The following is a 15,963-nucleotide window of genomic DNA, read 5'->3' on the forward strand; positions in this document are numbered from 1 at the left end:
TTCTTCTTCTTCTTCTTCTTCTTCTTCTTCTTCTTCTTCTTCTTCTTCTTCTTCTTCTTCTTCTTCTTCTTCTTCTTCTTCTTCTTCTTCTTCTTCACTCTGGCCGACTCAGTTGACCGACTCCAAAGTAAACTTTGGGACAGCAACCATGTCGAGCCATAAAACTCACCTAACCAATCCTTTACAGCGAAAGGTAGATGAGCTAGTACAAAAGTACGACCGCATCACTGAGCCCAGTCCGGTTCTTCGTGAGATACTTCGGGACTCGGAAGGGCTGGCATCTCTCGTCCACGCTATTCGGCGCCAGGTTTCGCTCGTTCGATGCCGGTCTCAGGATCCCGAAGACGCGCAAATCACCATCTACGATCACGCTCTGTTGGTTCTGTCGAACTACGGTGATGACCCCAGAGATACCGGCGCGCTGGAGCTCTACTTGACCGAGTTTCTCGGAATAGTCCCGATTTCTACCGTCTTTCAGGCTAGAAAGTCGATCGATGGCCATGTTACGCTCCGAAATGTTGTGACTAAAGGTAACTTCAATCGATAGACTTTGTACGTTGTGCCCATTTCTCACTACCATTGCAGTCACAGGGTCCGGTTACACCCCTGGTAAGCCCACGGTGATCGACAACGACGCGCAGGACAAGTCCGAGCATAGAGTCAAGGTCAACGACAATAAAGAGCGCCACCAGAATGACGAGAGCATAGGCCATTCACATCCTAGCTCAAGCCCCGAGGATACCCGGATCCGTGAACAAGCCCATCGTCTGATCCAGGTCTACCGTGCGGCCAAGACTGAGTACAGCGACGAGAAACAGCGCGACGGAGTGCACGACCTGAGCTTGGTTCGATACCTTCGAGACACGGCCGAGAATACGCTTCTATATCTCCAGGGTAACGGCATGTCGGACCATCCTTTGATCCAGGAAATTGAGTATTCCTTCAAAATGGCAAGGGACAAGGCCGCTCAGCTGTCGGGTGGTCGAGGACGTCGTTTCGACGAGCCTCGTGAGCCCAGATACCCTCCCAAGCTCAAGCGGAAAAGAGGAGTAGATTCTTATCGTCCCCGGGACTAGTGATGGTTGTTGAGACGGCTGGCCTTTGATTCCTTGACATGAGTGTTATACCATCTACGAACATGTATGCTGGAGCATCACCTAATTGTTGAAAAGTGACAGATGATGTTTAAGGATTTAACACGGTGGGATGATGTACGTACTCGACGTCGACGATCTATGGATGGCTTGGCGCAAATCACCGTCCTTAGTGGCCGCCACGTGCCCCCGACTGCTTCAAGTTGTTTTCCCCCTCCATCTCCTGTACCTAAACCCTCCGAATTCCATTGAGTCAGGACAAAGCACATATCTACAGTCTATATCTTCTGTAGTGGTCCAATTCCAACGAGGCATGACAGTCTAACCCCCCACGATCCCCCGATCCACCAAGATGGCCTCCTTGCGCCCGGGGCCGACCGAGGCCAACTCGTCCGTCTCCAGTGGATCATCCTCCACTGCCCAGTATACGCCGGTTTCTGATGGATCCGAGCAAGGCGCATCTCCCAATCCCAATCGTCCTGCTGCTGGGACTTTGAAGGTGCAGACGGACTTCAGCTCCGACGGGGAGCCGTTTTCCGATGACGAGATCGACGAAGGATACGATTCCTACGAAGATGTGCAGCCCATCTCTGGCCGGAATAGCGTGCCAAAGTATACGAAAGAGGAAGAGAAGCAGATCATCAAGCGGTTTGACCGTAAACTCGTTCCATTCCTCGCTCTTCTCTATCTGCTTTCCTTTTTGGATCGTTCAAGTACGTGGGTTACTGTCAACGTCTTCTCTATCTTCATTCCCATATTCCTAGGCAGACATCAACTAACACTGGCCCAGACATTGGAAATGCCAAAATTGCCGGGCTAGCAGACGACCTACATCTCTCATCATCCCAATATGAGTGGCTCCTAACGGCATTCTATATCACGTACATCCTTTTCGAATGGATGACCCTCATGTACAGATTAGTGCCCCCGCACATCTACATCGCTCTCTGCGTCTGCGGATGGGGCCTCGTCGCATCGTTACAGTCGCTAGCTACCTCCTTCGGGGCCCTCGTCTTTCTCCGAGCTGTTCTCGGAATCACTGAAGCAGCATTTGGTCCCGGCGTTCCTTTCTACCTATCACTATTCTACAAACGCGAAGAGCTGGCCTTCCGAAACGGCCTCTTCATCTCCGCAGCTCCTTTGGCCTCATCATTTGCCAGCAGTCTCGCCTGGGTCATCGTCCGACTGAGCAGCAACGGACCAATCGCGCCCTGGCGTGCCCTTTTTCTCATCGAAGGCTTCCCGAGCATCATCGTCGCCGTCTTCGCCTGGATGCTCATCCCCGATTCACCGGGGACTGCCTCATTCCTCAGCCCCCGGCAGCGAGTCATCGCACAGCTGCGTACGGACGAGACCAACCCCAGCCATAAACCCTCACAGCAACACCAGCAGCAGCGCAAATCCTTCAACTGGAAAGAAGTCAAGAAGACCCTATCAGACCCCAAATCCTATATCACCGCCGTGAGTCCCCCTCCCCCATAACGCCCTCATCCCCTCATCCACCACCATCCAACTAACACCACCGCACCCAAGTTCATGTTCTTCAGCTGCAACGTCGCCTTCAGCTCCATGCCCGTCTTCCTCCCCACCATCATCCAAGAGTAACCCCTCCCTCCCCCACACAAACACCCCAAACTAACCCACCCACCCAACCACCAGCATGGGCTACAGCGCACTCACCTCACAAGCCCTCTCCGCGCCCCCCTACCTCCTCTCCTTCCTAACCGTCCTCCTCACATCCCACCTCTCGGACCGCACCCGCACCCGCAGTCCCTACCTAATCTTCCACGCCCTTCTCTCCGCAACCGCCTACGCCCTGATCGCCCTAACCGGCCACTTCCACACCCACCTCCCACCCCCCATCCAAGTCTCCATCCGCTACCTATGCGTCTACCCCGCCACATCGGGCTTCTTCTCCGCCATCACCCTCATCATCACCTGGACGATGGACAACCGCGTCGCGAAAGAAGGGAAAGGCACGAGTGTAGCCATCTTGAATGTCATCGGGCAGTGTGGGCCACTTCTTGGGACGAGGCTGTATCCCAGGAGTCAAGGGCCCTGGTATGTGCCTGGGATGGCGGTCTGCGCGGGGTTTATGGTGGTGGTTGCGGGGTTGGCGGTGCTGTTGAGGGTGTTGTTGGGGAGGGAGAATGCGCGAGGGAAGGGGGATGTGGTCATGAGTGGGGAGGAGGAGATTGAGATGGAGGAGGGCGGTGGGGAGGAGAGGGAGGTGCTGATGGGGAGGGAGATGAGGAGGGGTGGTATTGAAGATGGGGAGAGAAGGTTTACGTATATTTTGTAGGTTTTGTAGATGGGTTGGATATTTTGATACGAGATTGGATGTAATGTTGGTGAGATGAATCGGGTTGTCGAGTGAACTTGGGATGGGGATAGTATTCGATACGTAGATGATAAGATAAAATAGGTGAATGATTGCTCAATTGATGAATCAACGTAGTAGAGCTCCGAAGAAAAGACCACCCGGCAAACCACAATCACTGACGCGCTCAAACCTCATAACAATTGGAATCAATGCAGGCCATGAAGAAAAACTCGTATGTATGATACATTAAAAGCCACGCGTATGTCCCTTTTCAAGAATCATAAGAGGCGACCTTCACAATGCTCATCCTCCAACGGCTATGTATAGTATTCCTCCTCCTTTTAGATACTCCTCGTTGTGCAAGGAATTCGATCATTGGTGATTGAATTACCATGCAGTGTGACCTCCGTCAATCAGCATGGTGCTGCCGGTCATGAAGCTGCTCGCATCACTAAGAGCGAAGAGAGCGGCTCCCCGGAACTCCTCCGGGTAGGCCAGTCGTCCAAGCATGTTCTCGGCTTCCCAAACGGCTCGAGACGCAGGGTTTTGCTGGAACACCTCTTCGACCATCGGGGTGATGATGTGGCCGGGGCACAGGCTGTTCACGCGGATGCCGTGACGACCCCATTCCATCGCAAGAGACCGGGACAGCTGGATGACAGCTGCCTTGGAAGAGTTGTAGACAGGGGAGGTCATGCCCTTGTTGGCGATCAGGCCGCTCATACTGGCAATGAGCAGGATCGAGCCCTTTTGCTGGTAATTGAACATCTGCCGCGCAGCAGCAGTGGCGGAGTTGAACACTCCATTGTAGTTGATTTGCATCACTTCATTCAAAGCCACCTGAGAGTGTTCCAGGGCGCTCTGCAGGTGGTTGATTCCGGCGGCCGCAATCATGCCGTCCAGTCGCTGGTTCTTACCGGCGATTTCCGCAAAGAGCTCGTTGACCGATGATTCATCCCGGACATCGATACGGTAGTACTCCAGGCTGCCACCGTAGTTCTTCTCAGCATGCTCTTGAGCGGCCATGAAGTCGGGATGAGGCTTTTCGAGACGATCCAGACAGTACACTGCACACGGTAACTTGGGTTAGCACAGAACAGATTGGCAATATGGTCAGGCTTCGCAAGTCATTGAGGACAGTACCTTTAGCACCAGCCTCCATCAAGGCTTCAGCCATCGCCAACCCGAGTCCTCGTCCGCCACCAGTGACGGCAAAGACACGCTCGTCAAGGTCAAACTCGCGGAACCGATGTCCCTTCTTGGGCTCGGGCTTCAATGACGGTATCCGGGTTTGGATGTGATGCGCGCCATGTGAAGTCGTCGTGGTAGAGTACAGCCGCTGCGATAAGGGCTGGATCATCGCAGAGGGTGCCCAGGACCGTGCTGGAGCCATGGTCGAGAGCGACCGGCACAGTACAGAACGCATGGCTATAATGTGTGGGATTAAGTAAATTAAGAATTAAGAGAAGAGACGAAAGCGGTTAAAAAATCAAATGCGCGCGAAACGAAGGGTCTGGACTACCACAGGGTCGCGATGGCTACAGAATATCATCGCATCCAAGGTCTGTAGGAGGACCTGGGGTTTATAGATCTCAAGACTCAGCACCACGGAACGAGCCACAGCCAGCCAGTAGCACATATCTCCAGCCGTCGCACAAGACAACCGAAAATAGTAGGGTTCAGAAAAACACGAAGACCGCGTGATTGCCCTGATGGGGTCCATCGTCAGATTCTAGAGCTGCTTTCACGATGACTTCAAGACCCAGACCACATCATCGCCCGAGACCATCCGTGGTACCAGGCGAGCCCATGCATAAGCCATGGCCGGGCAAGCTTGCCACAGGGCGAGGGATGGGCAGGCATCGGACGCATAGCAGAGCAATAGGGGGGAATGGCCATGTCTGAGAAGGCATCGTGACATCTGTCGTTGCTTGGTTGCTGAACCCGGCAAGCAGCCCTGATCACTTGATCGGAGGGATGACGATCAACCATTCATTAAAGTGGAATGGCCCACCAGAACGGGATATCCGAGTATGGGGAGGCCGAGCTGCTGGATCAGATTAGAACGAGCAACGCGGCACTAGCGGTCAGGATAACCTCCATCCGCGACCCTGGCGGATTCTCCTGGATGGCAATGGGGATGAATCAGAAGGACTTTTCTACGGAAAATGGTTCCTCGGCTGTTTGAGCCGTTCTCAACAAGAGAATCAACAGTGTGGCCACGGAGGGAGAGAGCAGAGCTGGGGGAAGCTCTCTCGGCTCCAGGGAATGGCAGCCCTCCAATAACGGGCTCGGCATCCAAGTGGTGGTGTAATCTGCCCTCGCAGCATGGAACTGTCTCCACGGCTTCCGCGACCTTCCTGCAGGAAGATAAGAGTCCATTAGTGCGATCCGGAGTCGAGGGCTTCTGGTTCCGGGTGTCAAGCCGCAGACCTTGCCAGGATCCTTGCTGCTGGGACCCGGTTTTACGGGGTCATCCAGCCTTCTACATTTTCCCCTCAGTCCGGTGGTTATGCTACCCCACGCTTGGTGCTTTTTTTTTGTCACCAGCCAGTTGGGCACATGAGATGTTTATCATCGATATTCGCAAATGTCGGTGGCCCATGAAAATCGCCGATAGGCCCTGACGGAGCCCCTTTCCCTGCGGCCGGGTCTGGATTGTCATACTCCGCATCCCCGTAAACGACCCAGAAAGAGTGGTACTTTTGCCACTATCGCGCGAAGCTTCCGAATAATGACAACCCGAGACTGAACCATGGTGGACCGACAGCATACTCCGTACTGGGGGTCCACGATCGGAGCATTCCAGGGTGCCAGATTCCTCCAGATCTGCCAAGACCCAACCTCCCTTCTCCCCCACCCCTTACGGAGTACACCAGTTGACAATTGGCCCGGTCTCACGGTTGGTGAGGAAGAAACCATTTGCAGTGTGTAAGATAGGGGGAAGGGCCAAGATCCGAATGGTAGAGAATGCCGCGGGGATCCGGTCGTACATGCGGAGTACGGAGGAGTAAGTTTGACCAAATAAAGAGCAGGAATTTGATTCGGGGATCCTGCTTTCCCCGGCGACCAGGGGTGCCTTCCTTTTCGGGTAATCCGTGACCAGACCGAGAACCGATCATGTGCAGCGGCAGACTTTTCACGATGTTCAGCGCGACAGCGAGACAGCAGGACAGCACCACCTGTCGTGCTCCTGCAGGTGGTCGAGATCAAGCCGACCGTCGGAACCGTGGCCTTCGTTTCATCTTCAGACCATTGGCCATGAGCCTTTGATACTATCTATGCACGTAAGCATGAACTAGTACGTCGGTCTGCGATTGGTGTTTTTGGCTTCTGCTCAAAGAATAGCAAGCATCGCTCATCAGGACGCATATCTTGGGATTCATTGGTCGATCGCATCTTTGCAGTAGTATGAACCACGTCAACGCGGTAATATCGGTTGACGGAGGATGAAGCCCAGGCCCAAAACCAAACGTGTGACAAACAGATGCCAGAGAGGGGACGCGTACGGGCAGGAGATGGGCAGTGGACAGGGGTCCCGTCTCTCGCCTTCAGTCACATCCATAGAGCACAAGGCACAAAGCGGTAGTATTACAGAACCCTATCAGACCGGAATCCTACACCGTAAAGTCATGCTCTTCATTAATCATAAGCTGACAGTCATAGCTTGGTTGCTGCTCATTAACCAGTCAGGGTCACCACGAGAACTCCTGACAGCGGGTGAATGGGGTCCTCGAGCAATGGCAGGCATTATGCCAGTAATGAGCCTGTTATGCCATGCCGCCGAAAGCGCCTGCTGCAGCGACCATACCTCCATTAGCATTGCCAAAATCTAGTTTCATGAGCAGATGGTCGACACCAGCTGCCTTTCGAGGCACGTAGTGGCACAGACCCGGCTCGGTCGCTGAGCCATTGACTGGAAAGAATGACCCGTTCTCGCGTGAGTCCTTCACTAAATCAAGCATCTGGCGTCCCTCGCCAGACCGGCTATCATCGATGTCTCTTAGTCGTGCCACGGCGTCCTTGATCCCCGCCTCGACACTAGCTCGCGCAGCACCAAGGGCTTGCCAGATCTCCCTCTCTTCTCCTGCGTAGTCTACTAAAGCATCTATGACACCCTCATCAGTCTCCAGGTCCATGTTGCGCTGTATGCTTTCCAGTCGGACTACAAGTGCAATGAAATGTTCAACACTGGTCAGAAAGGAACGGAGGGCTTTGGTAAATGGTATATCCGTGAGAAAGAGCGACTCAACAAGAGCGAATAGGTATCGACGGTGTGCAGCTGTCAGGGTTTCGGGATCGTGCCGTTGTATGGTCTGACCGGCGTCTCCAAAACCTGAATCAGTCGGGTTATCAATGCGCTGAAGATTCTCGAGGCGTTTGCCCGTAGAGGAGGATGCGGTCCCAGGTCGAGAGCCCGTTGTTGGAGAACCACCTCCGATCCACTCCCGGAAGTGCTGCCATGAGCCATTGAGGACTTCGCCCTGGAAATAGCTTCCTATCTCCGAAAGAACAAAGAGAGAAGCACTGCTCGTTGCCCAGATTGGTCTCATCTGCCGAGTCCGGGCGCTGTCTCTTTGCCTGCCAAGCTTGAGTCGACTTTGGCCGTAAGGGGTACTGCTGCGAGGCGGGCCCCAGGGGGAAGGGTGAACTCTGCGAAGAAAAGTATGTTTCCACAAGTCTCCCAAATGCATTTGCGCACGCCGGATGCCTAGGATATAGGAGTGGATTTTCGAGTAGACCGAGATGTCAGAGGCGGAAAGGAACAAATCAAGAGGTGGACGGACCTGGACCGAAAGACATGTCGGGGTGGGAAAAAGAAGGTCATCAAAGGCGACGTCCGAGATTCCGGTGCCGGTCTCGACTTCAGCCATGCCGGGGGACTGTGTCGTCTTGTCGTCCATATTCTGCTTGATCGACAACCGAAGAAGGTCCTTGGCGAGATCGAGCTCATCGTCTGCGGGGTCTTCTTCAGTTTGCAATGAGTAAAGCTCCGACAGCGTCTGTGACAGGGTAGTCACTACGTCTCCTTCCTTGATAGAGAGTCCTCCTAGGCCTTCCGCGGGGTTATGTGTCGTTACTGAATGCTCGTGCTTTCGGTACCTATCTTGGATACGGGAATCGGCATGAGATACAAGCGCTGCCGCAAATTCACCACGTCTGAGCAGCAGAAAGTCATGGAGAACTGAAAGAGTTTCGAGGATCTTCTGCAGTGGGAAAAGCTTGGAGAGGGTGCTTTGCGACAGAGAATACCGAATGATATTTACAGCACTTGACAGTTTCGACGCTGATATAGGCGATTTCAACGAAGCAAGATGTTCGATATGCTCCACATGGAGTGTGACTGGAGTAGTGGATAGACTAGCCGAAGGACTGGCAGCGGGCGCACTGCGCTTTGCTCGAATGAGGTTCAAGGTTTTCCCGATGAACAGGATAGAGGAGGCAGTATGGGCCGTTACAAATTGCGGTAGCAGCTTGGGATGCACGACAAACTGAGTGGCAGTGAATGGCTGGTCACCCTCGCTCGCCTTGTCGCGTTGAATGAAAAAATCAGACTCCCCCAGTATGGGTAGATTGCCATACAGTAGCCATGTGGACAATTGCCTCATCCAAGCAGTCTCTGCGATTGCAACCAAGTGCAGGGCCATCTCTTTCAGATCAACGTACCCTGTTTGCGACTCCGCTCGCAGGTGATCGATCAAAGCCACGCCAGTGCAAAGTTGATCTTGATTTCGGGAGTCTATAGGCCATATTAACCGCACAGTCTCCCAGAGCCATTCCAATCGCCGTGTCCAGGGAGAGAATTCGCCAACAATCGTCGACAACGGAACAATTCCGTAGCCACCCACGTAGCCACTGTCCTCGACTAGGATTGCCTTTTCCACTTCCAGTATTTTCCTTTGAAAATCTCCCAAGTGGCGTGAGCTGATGGCTGTCGAAACGGCGCGACAGATAACAGAGGGATGTGATGAGGAGATTAGAGCGGTATGTGCTCGCAGCTCGGTATGGAGACGGCTCAGACGGGCAAGAGAGGCGAGGAGGGCTTTCTCCGGAGGGGAAACCAAGGGAAAGGCATCTTCAGAGATAACATCCGCTTCAGACTGGGAATTGAAAAGAGGCGACGGTTGGCCCGAGAGGGAGAGGAGGATCTCGTGGAGCATTGTGCGCGAATCTCCCTGGAGAAACGGTAAAGTCAGATAAGTTACCAAGAACCTCGGGCCTTGCAGCAAACCTCAAGGAATGATCCTTATTATTTTTGGATTTATGACGCTGCCAGTATAAAATCCCACATCCGAGAAGCTCGTATCGACACATGTACAGAAGTGGCTGCAGAAACAAGACCCTATCACAAGAGCTCCGAGCCACCGCGTCTGTCAAAGCGCGTCACGAGAAGTGCGGAGCGGAGAGAGAAAGGGACGAGAGCATGGAATGGACCGGGAAATCTGAGCGACTCGCTGATCTAATTGTTTGTAATAACCAAGCTACCTTTATCCAGGGCTACTTCTCATCCGGGTCCGAGCGCCTGGAGGAAGGTGCCTCATCACCGCCGCTTGTTGATCTCATTCGGTGTCCATCTTGCTGTTTCGCTGCTCATTCCGAATCAGTGTCCGCGGGGCTCCAGCCAATGACCGCCGGGGATCTGGCTGAGTCAGCGCTCGACAGCTTGTCCCCTCTTACGTCGCCGCCGAGTGAGCTCGCAACAACATCCTCCATTAGTGATCTTTCTTCCTTCTGCCCCGCCTCTCGCGCCTTCTCTATCGTTGCTTTGCTCTATCTCTACCGTTCCCTTATCTTGCTTCAAAAGTTCTGCTCTTGCTATAGAGTATCGCCTATCTGTGACTTCCATCACCTCACCCACCCCCCCGCCCGCCTCCGCGTACCTCACCGCTCCTACCCCTCCTTCCTGAGTCTGTATCAGGAATATACTGCCAGAAAGTCTTGCTCTCAGCGGCAGGACTTTCATCCACAAGCTTTCACAATTCCCACCGAAATTCCCGTTCGTGAGGCTGCGAAGCTGGGAAAGCGGAGAGCGTCTGCCGACCAGAAAGCTCCGCCGGAGAAGAAGATCATGACCGTATGCCTCATCTCCAGACGATCCTGCATCACATGGCAAGCCTTCGGTGGCTAACAACTCTAGGACACCATGATGCAAGTGGATAACCCACAGGAGACTGTGGAGGCGATCAAGCATGGGGAAATTGACGAGTCGCTGTACAGTCGGCAACTGTAAGTGGTTCATCTTTAAATCTTTGGCTCCTCATACAACGTTGTGCTGACTGGTTATCATCTACCTAGATATGTCCTCGGACACGAAGCCATGAAGCGTATGGGCTCCTCGAACGTGCTTGTCGTTGGATTGAAGGGTCTGGGTGTCGAAATCGGTGGGTACAACCTCCTGCGCGTAGGCGGGACATGCTTATTGATGGCTTCCAGCCAAGAACATCGCCCTTGCCGGTGTCAAGTCCCTCACACTGTACGATCCTGCTCCGGTCGCCATCTCCGATCTCTCCTCCCAGTTCTTCCTCCAGCCCCAGGATGTCGGCAAGCCGCGTGCCGAGGTGACGGCCCCGAGAGTGGCTGAGCTGAACTCCTACGTCCCCGTCACGGTTCATGAGGGCAGCAACCTCGTGGAAAACCTTGAAGGGTTGAAGCGCTATCAGGCTGTTGTCCTCACGTTGACTTCTTTGAGGGAGCAGCTTGCAATCGCCGACTTCTGCCACAAAAATGGTATCTACCTCACCATTACGGATACCTTCGGCCTTTTCGGGTACCTCTTCAACGACTTCGGAAAGAACTTTACTGTCGGCGATGCCACCGGTGAAGAAGCTGTCAGTGGAATTGTGGCAGCCATCGACGAGAGTGGCTTGGTTTCGGCCCTGGATGAGACCCGGCACGGACTGGAGGACGGTGATTTCGTGACTTTCTCTGAGGTTAAAGGCATGGAGGGTCTTAATGACTGCGCTCCTCGCAAGATTACCGTGAAGGGTCCCTATACGTTCTCCATCGGAGATGTCTCTGGTCTTGGAACGTACGAGAGTGGCGGTATCTTCTCGCAAGTCAAGATGCCCAAGTTCATGGATTTCGCTCCTCTCAGCGAACAAATCGCGAAGCCCGAATTTATGGTGTCGGACTTTGCCAAGTTCGATCGGCCAGCGCAGCTGCACATTGGTGTTCAAGCACTCCACAAGTTTGCAGAGACCCATGGCGGCGACCTCCCTCGCCCTCACAATGATAGCGATGCCCAGGAAGTGCTTAAGATTGCAAACGAGCTAGCTTCGACCCTAGAAGACAAAGTAGAGCTGGACGAGAAACTCCTCAAGGAACTGAGCTACCAAGCCCGCGGTGACCTGAACCCCTTGGCCGCCTTGTTCGGTGGTATTGCGGCGCAGGAAGTTTTGAAGGCGGTCTCCGGCAAGTTTAACCCTGTGCATCAGTGGCTCTACTTTGACTCCTTGGAGTCCCTTCCCACCTCCATCCCTCGATCTGAGGAAGCTTGCAAGCCTCTCGGTACCCGCTATGATGGCCAGATTGCAGTTTTTGGCAAGGAGTTCCAGGATAAGATCGCCAATATCACACAGTTCCTCGTTGGTTCGGGCGCTATTGGGTGCGAGACCCTGAAGAACTGGGCCATGATGGGTCTGGGAACTGGCCCCAAGGGAAAAATCATCGTGACGGATATGGATCAAATCGAGAAGAGTAACCTTAACAGACAGTTTCTGTTCCGCAGCAGGGATGTTGGGAAGCTCAAGAGTGAATGCGCCTCCGCTGCTGTTGAGGCAATGAACCCCGAATTGAAGGGCAAGATTGTCACGCTCCGGGACCGGGTCGGAGCTGACACCGAGCATATCTTCAACGAGGAGTTCTGGCAAGGCTTGGACGGAGTTACGAACGCTCTTGATAACGTCGATGCAAGAACCTACGTTGATCGTCGTTGCGTCTTCTTTAGGAAGCCCTTGCTGGAAAGTGGAACCCTTGGTACTAAGGGCAACACTCAGGTTGTCCTTCCCCGCATCACTGAATCCTACTCGAGCTCCCAGGATCCGCCCGAGAAGACTTTCCCCATGTGCACCTTGAAGAGTTTCCCCAACCGCATTGAGCATACGATCGCCTGGGCCAGAGATCTCTTCCAGACGTACTTCGTCGGTCCCCCGGAGGCTGTCAACATGTACCTTTCCCAGCCCAACTACATCGAGCAGACTCTTAAGCAGGCTGGCAATGAGAAGCAGACCCTGGAGCATTTGCGTGACTTCCTTGTGACTGACAAACCCCTTACCTTCGATGACTGTATTGTTTGGGCTCGTCAGCAGTTCGAGGCCCAGTACAACAATGCCATCCAGCAGCTCCTCTACAACTTCCCGCGGGACTCCAAGACCTCCTCTGGGCAGCCTTTCTGGTCTGGACCTAAGCGTGCGCCTACACCTCTGAAGTTCGACAGCTCGAACCCTACTCACCTTTCGTTTATTGTTGCCGGTGCCAACCTCCATGCGTTCAACTATGGCATCAAGAACCCTGGCGCCGACAAGGGCTATTACCGGAAGGTCGTTGACAATATGATCATTCCCGAGTTTACTCCGAAGTCGGGCGTTAAGATCCAAGCCAACGAGAACGATCCCGATCCCAACGCTCAAGCTAGCGGCTCTTCCTTTGATGATAGTCAAGCGATTCAGCGCCTTGTGGAGTCGCTTCCATCCCCCAAGGAACTGGCAGGATTCCGCTTGAGTCCCGTTGAATTCGAGAAGGATGACGACACGAACCACCACATTGACTTCATCACGGCAGCCAGCAACCTCCGTGCCGACAACTACGATATTCCTCAGGCCGACCGCCACAAGACCAAGTTCATTGCGGGCAAGATTATCCCTGCCATTGCCACCACCACGGCGTTGGTCACTGGGTTGGTCGCCCTGGAGCTGTTCAAGATCATTGACGGCAAGGACGACATTGAGCAGTATAAGAACGGCTTTGTGAACCTCGCACTCCCCTTCCTTGGCTTCAGTGAGCCCATTGCCAGTCCCAAGGGCAAGTACATGGGCAAACAGGGCGAGGTGACGATCGATCAAATCTGGGACCGGTTTGAGGTGGATGATATTCCCCTCCAGGACTTCCTCAAGCACTTCTCGGACCTGGGATTAGAGATCAGCATGGTCAGTTCTGGCGTCAGCCTCCTGTATGCCAGCTTCTACCCGCCGTCCAAGGTCAAGGACCGCCTTCCCCTGAAGTAAGTATACTGCAACCCCCCTCCCTTGGCAACGAGTGCGATACTAATCTGCTGGGATATAGGATGAGCAAGTTGGTGGAGCACATCAGCAAGAAACCGGTTCCCGAGCACCAGAAGAACATCATCTTTGAGGTGACCGCAGAGGATCAGACGGAGGAGGATGTTGAGATTCCGTACGTGATGGTGAAGCTGCAGTAGACGAGAGATATGATGGAGATCCATGATCTATATCTGGATATGTAATTCACGCCGCAGAAGCAATTTCATAGCTGATTTTCCCCTTCTTATTTTCGTAGTACTGTTCTTCTCATGTCTAGCGCCTACTCGGCGGTTGTGGCCCGCGGGTGGTGCTGAGCGATGCTGAGCGATGCTGAGCAAGGCGTTGGTCAGCGCGGCGATAACCAAGCCGTTGGTAACGCATCCGTAAGCAATACATCACGTCATTGGCTCCCCGCACCGCCGTGTCTGGCCTCGTATCGCCGCCTCGATCTTTCGTATATGAACGCGCCAGGGCCCCTCCTTGCCATTGCCATTGTCCCTCATGTTTCCCGCTCTCCGAAGAATCCAACCGGTCTCGCAACGTATCTGGCAGCTCCGAACCATTGCGACGTTCCCCCGCCCAGCCAGCTACCGAAGCTCCATCGTCCCCGCACAACCCTTCCTCTCTCCAAAACGCACCATGGCGGTAGGTTATACACCCTTTGCGTTTCCACGGCCATCCCCTCGAGCTAACGCCTGCTGTCGCATAGACCGGCAACACCGGCAAGATCACGGACTGGGTCAACCCCAATGACAAGTCAGGCGAATTCAAGCGCCAAGCATCGGTCTTCCGCAACTGGATCTCCAGAGAACCCGGCGCCGAATTCCCTCCTGAGAAGGGCCGCTATCATCTCTACGTCTCATATGCCTGTCCTTGGGGTGCGTTACTACGCCATCTGAGCTGCATTTACGAATTCTAACGCTGCGCTCTCTGACAGCCCACCGGACCCTGATCACCCGCAAGCTGAAAGGCCTCGAAGACATCATCTCCTTCACATCCGTGCACTGGCACCTAGGCGAGAAAGGTTGGCTCTTACCATCAAACCGAGAAATCGAACACCTCAAAACGAGAGAAGCTCACACAATCACCCCTAGGCTGGCGCTTCGCAACTGCAGAAGAACAACAACCCGATGAACATGTCACCACCGACCCCCTCCACTCCGACTTCACGCACCTACGCGACATCTACTTCTCCAATGACCCCGACTACACCGGCCGCTTCACCGTCCCGGTCCTCTTTGACAAGAAGACCAACCGCATCGTAAGCAACGAGGTAAGCCCGTCCCCCCTCTCCCCTTCCTCCTCAACCAACTAATCTCACCCCCACCCAGAGCTCCGAAATCATCCGCATGCTGTACTACGAATTCGACGACCTCCTGCCGTCCACCTCCCCCTCCAAAACCCTGGACCTCTACCCCCCCACCCTCCGCTCCTCCATCGACTCCACCAACGACTGGACCTACAACGACGTCAACAACGGCGTCTACAAATCCGGCTTCGCCACCACCCAAGAAGCCTACGAGAAAGCCGTCACGACGCTCTTCTCCTCGCTCGACAAAATCGAAGCCCATCTGGCCTCGACCGCCGCTGACGGGCCGTACTACTTCGGCTCGCAGCTCACGGAGATCGATATCCGGTTGTTCACTACCATGATTCGTTTTGATCCTGTCTATGTTCAGCACTTTAAGTGTAATATTCGGGATATTCGGTCCGGGTATCCGGCTATTCATGCTTGGATGAGGGGGTTGTATTGGGATGTCGAGGCGTTCAGGGAGACGACGAACTTTGAGCATATTAAGAAGCATTATACTAAGAGTCATAAGCAGATTAATCAGTTTGGGATTACCCCTGTTGGGCCGGTGCCGGATGTTTTGCCCAAGGGGGAGGAGGTTAGGGTTGTTGGGGGACGGGCTTGAATTGGAGGATTCGAAAATTTACTGGGCAGCTGAAGCAGTGCAATATGCAATTCATTCAATGTGCAATATGTATCTCTATATCCATTTATCATCGCAGTAAGTGCTCGGGGGGTATAACCCCTACATACATTAGGAAAAAAGAAGCAAAAAGGAAATGAAATGGTCCACCCGGACGACACCTCCATTATACAAAGAGCAAAAGAAGCAAGATGAAACTCCATGGTTATGCTTTGCCGCACGACGACGCCCTTCCATGCTAGTAAATGTCGGTCATGCGACCCTCCCAATTAGTCGACTGGTCATCCAAGTGGGATATAGATCTTGGGGTACCAGCAATGAGCGACATGGGATAAAATGTGTTGGGCAGGAAA

General features: G+C 53.8%; 5 protein-coding genes across 5 annotated transcripts; 3 read left to right on the top strand and 2 right to left on the bottom strand.

The window, feature by feature from the left end:
* Positions 1-148: 148 nt before the first annotated feature.
* Positions 149-1,076, top strand: BO80DRAFT_347360 (uncharacterized protein; the record flags this gene model as incomplete). The annotated part of the gene is made up of 2 exons (XM_025715417.1): positions 149-530; positions 586-1,076. 2 exons carry the CDS (start codon positions 149-151, stop codon positions 1,074-1,076), a joined length of 873 nt encoding a protein of 290 aa, XP_025579042.1.
* Positions 1,077-1,323: 247 nt separating this feature from the next.
* On the top strand, positions 1,324-3,600 carry BO80DRAFT_207096 (putative MFS transporter). The gene is made up of 5 exons (XM_025714265.1): positions 1,324-1,807; positions 1,885-2,555; positions 2,628-2,695; positions 2,754-3,230; positions 3,351-3,600. Exons 1-5 carry the CDS (start codon positions 1,447-1,449, stop codon positions 3,394-3,396), a joined length of 1,623 nt encoding a protein of 540 aa, XP_025579043.1. The 5' UTR covers positions 1,324-1,446; the 3' UTR covers positions 3,397-3,600.
* A 204-nt stretch (positions 3,601-3,804) lies between these two features.
* On the bottom strand, positions 3,805-4,843 carry BO80DRAFT_346820 (putative short chain dehydrogenase/oxidoreductase; the record flags this gene model as incomplete). The annotated part of the gene is made up of 2 exons (XM_025715388.1): positions 3,805-4,484; positions 4,561-4,843. The coding sequence occupies 2 exons, from the start codon at positions 4,841-4,843 to the stop codon at positions 3,805-3,807; spliced, it is 963 nt and encodes a 320-aa protein (XP_025579044.1).
* A 1,920-nt stretch (positions 4,844-6,763) lies between these two features.
* Positions 6,764-9,850, bottom strand: BO80DRAFT_207068 (putative gamma-tubulin complex component GCP4). Its single transcript, XM_025714264.1, has 2 exons — positions 9,650-9,850; positions 6,764-9,593 (listed from the first exon to the last, which is right to left on the bottom strand). The coding sequence occupies exon 2, from the start codon at positions 9,576-9,578 to the stop codon at positions 7,188-7,190; it is 2,391 nt and encodes a 796-aa protein (XP_025579045.1). The 5' UTR covers positions 9,579-9,593; positions 9,650-9,850; the 3' UTR covers positions 6,764-7,187.
* A 312-nt stretch (positions 9,851-10,162) lies between these two features.
* Positions 10,163-15,758, top strand: ubaA (E1 ubiquitin-activating protein ubaA). Its single transcript, XM_025723665.1, has 10 exons — positions 10,163-10,492; positions 10,556-10,644; positions 10,714-10,799; positions 10,852-13,636; positions 13,699-13,819; positions 14,148-14,321; positions 14,386-14,554; positions 14,614-14,700; positions 14,771-14,949; positions 15,008-15,758. Exons 1-10 carry the CDS (start codon positions 10,487-10,489, stop codon positions 15,590-15,592), a joined length of 4,281 nt encoding a protein of 1,426 aa, XP_025579046.1. The 5' UTR covers positions 10,163-10,486; the 3' UTR covers positions 15,593-15,758.
* Positions 15,759-15,963: the final 205 nt, after the last annotated feature.

This window comes from Aspergillus ibericus (assembly GCF_003184845.1).
Source record: "Aspergillus ibericus CBS 121593 unplaced genomic scaffold BO80scaffold_5, whole genome shotgun sequence".
NCBI lineage: Eukaryota > Fungi > Ascomycota > Eurotiomycetes > Eurotiales > Aspergillaceae > Aspergillus > Aspergillus ibericus.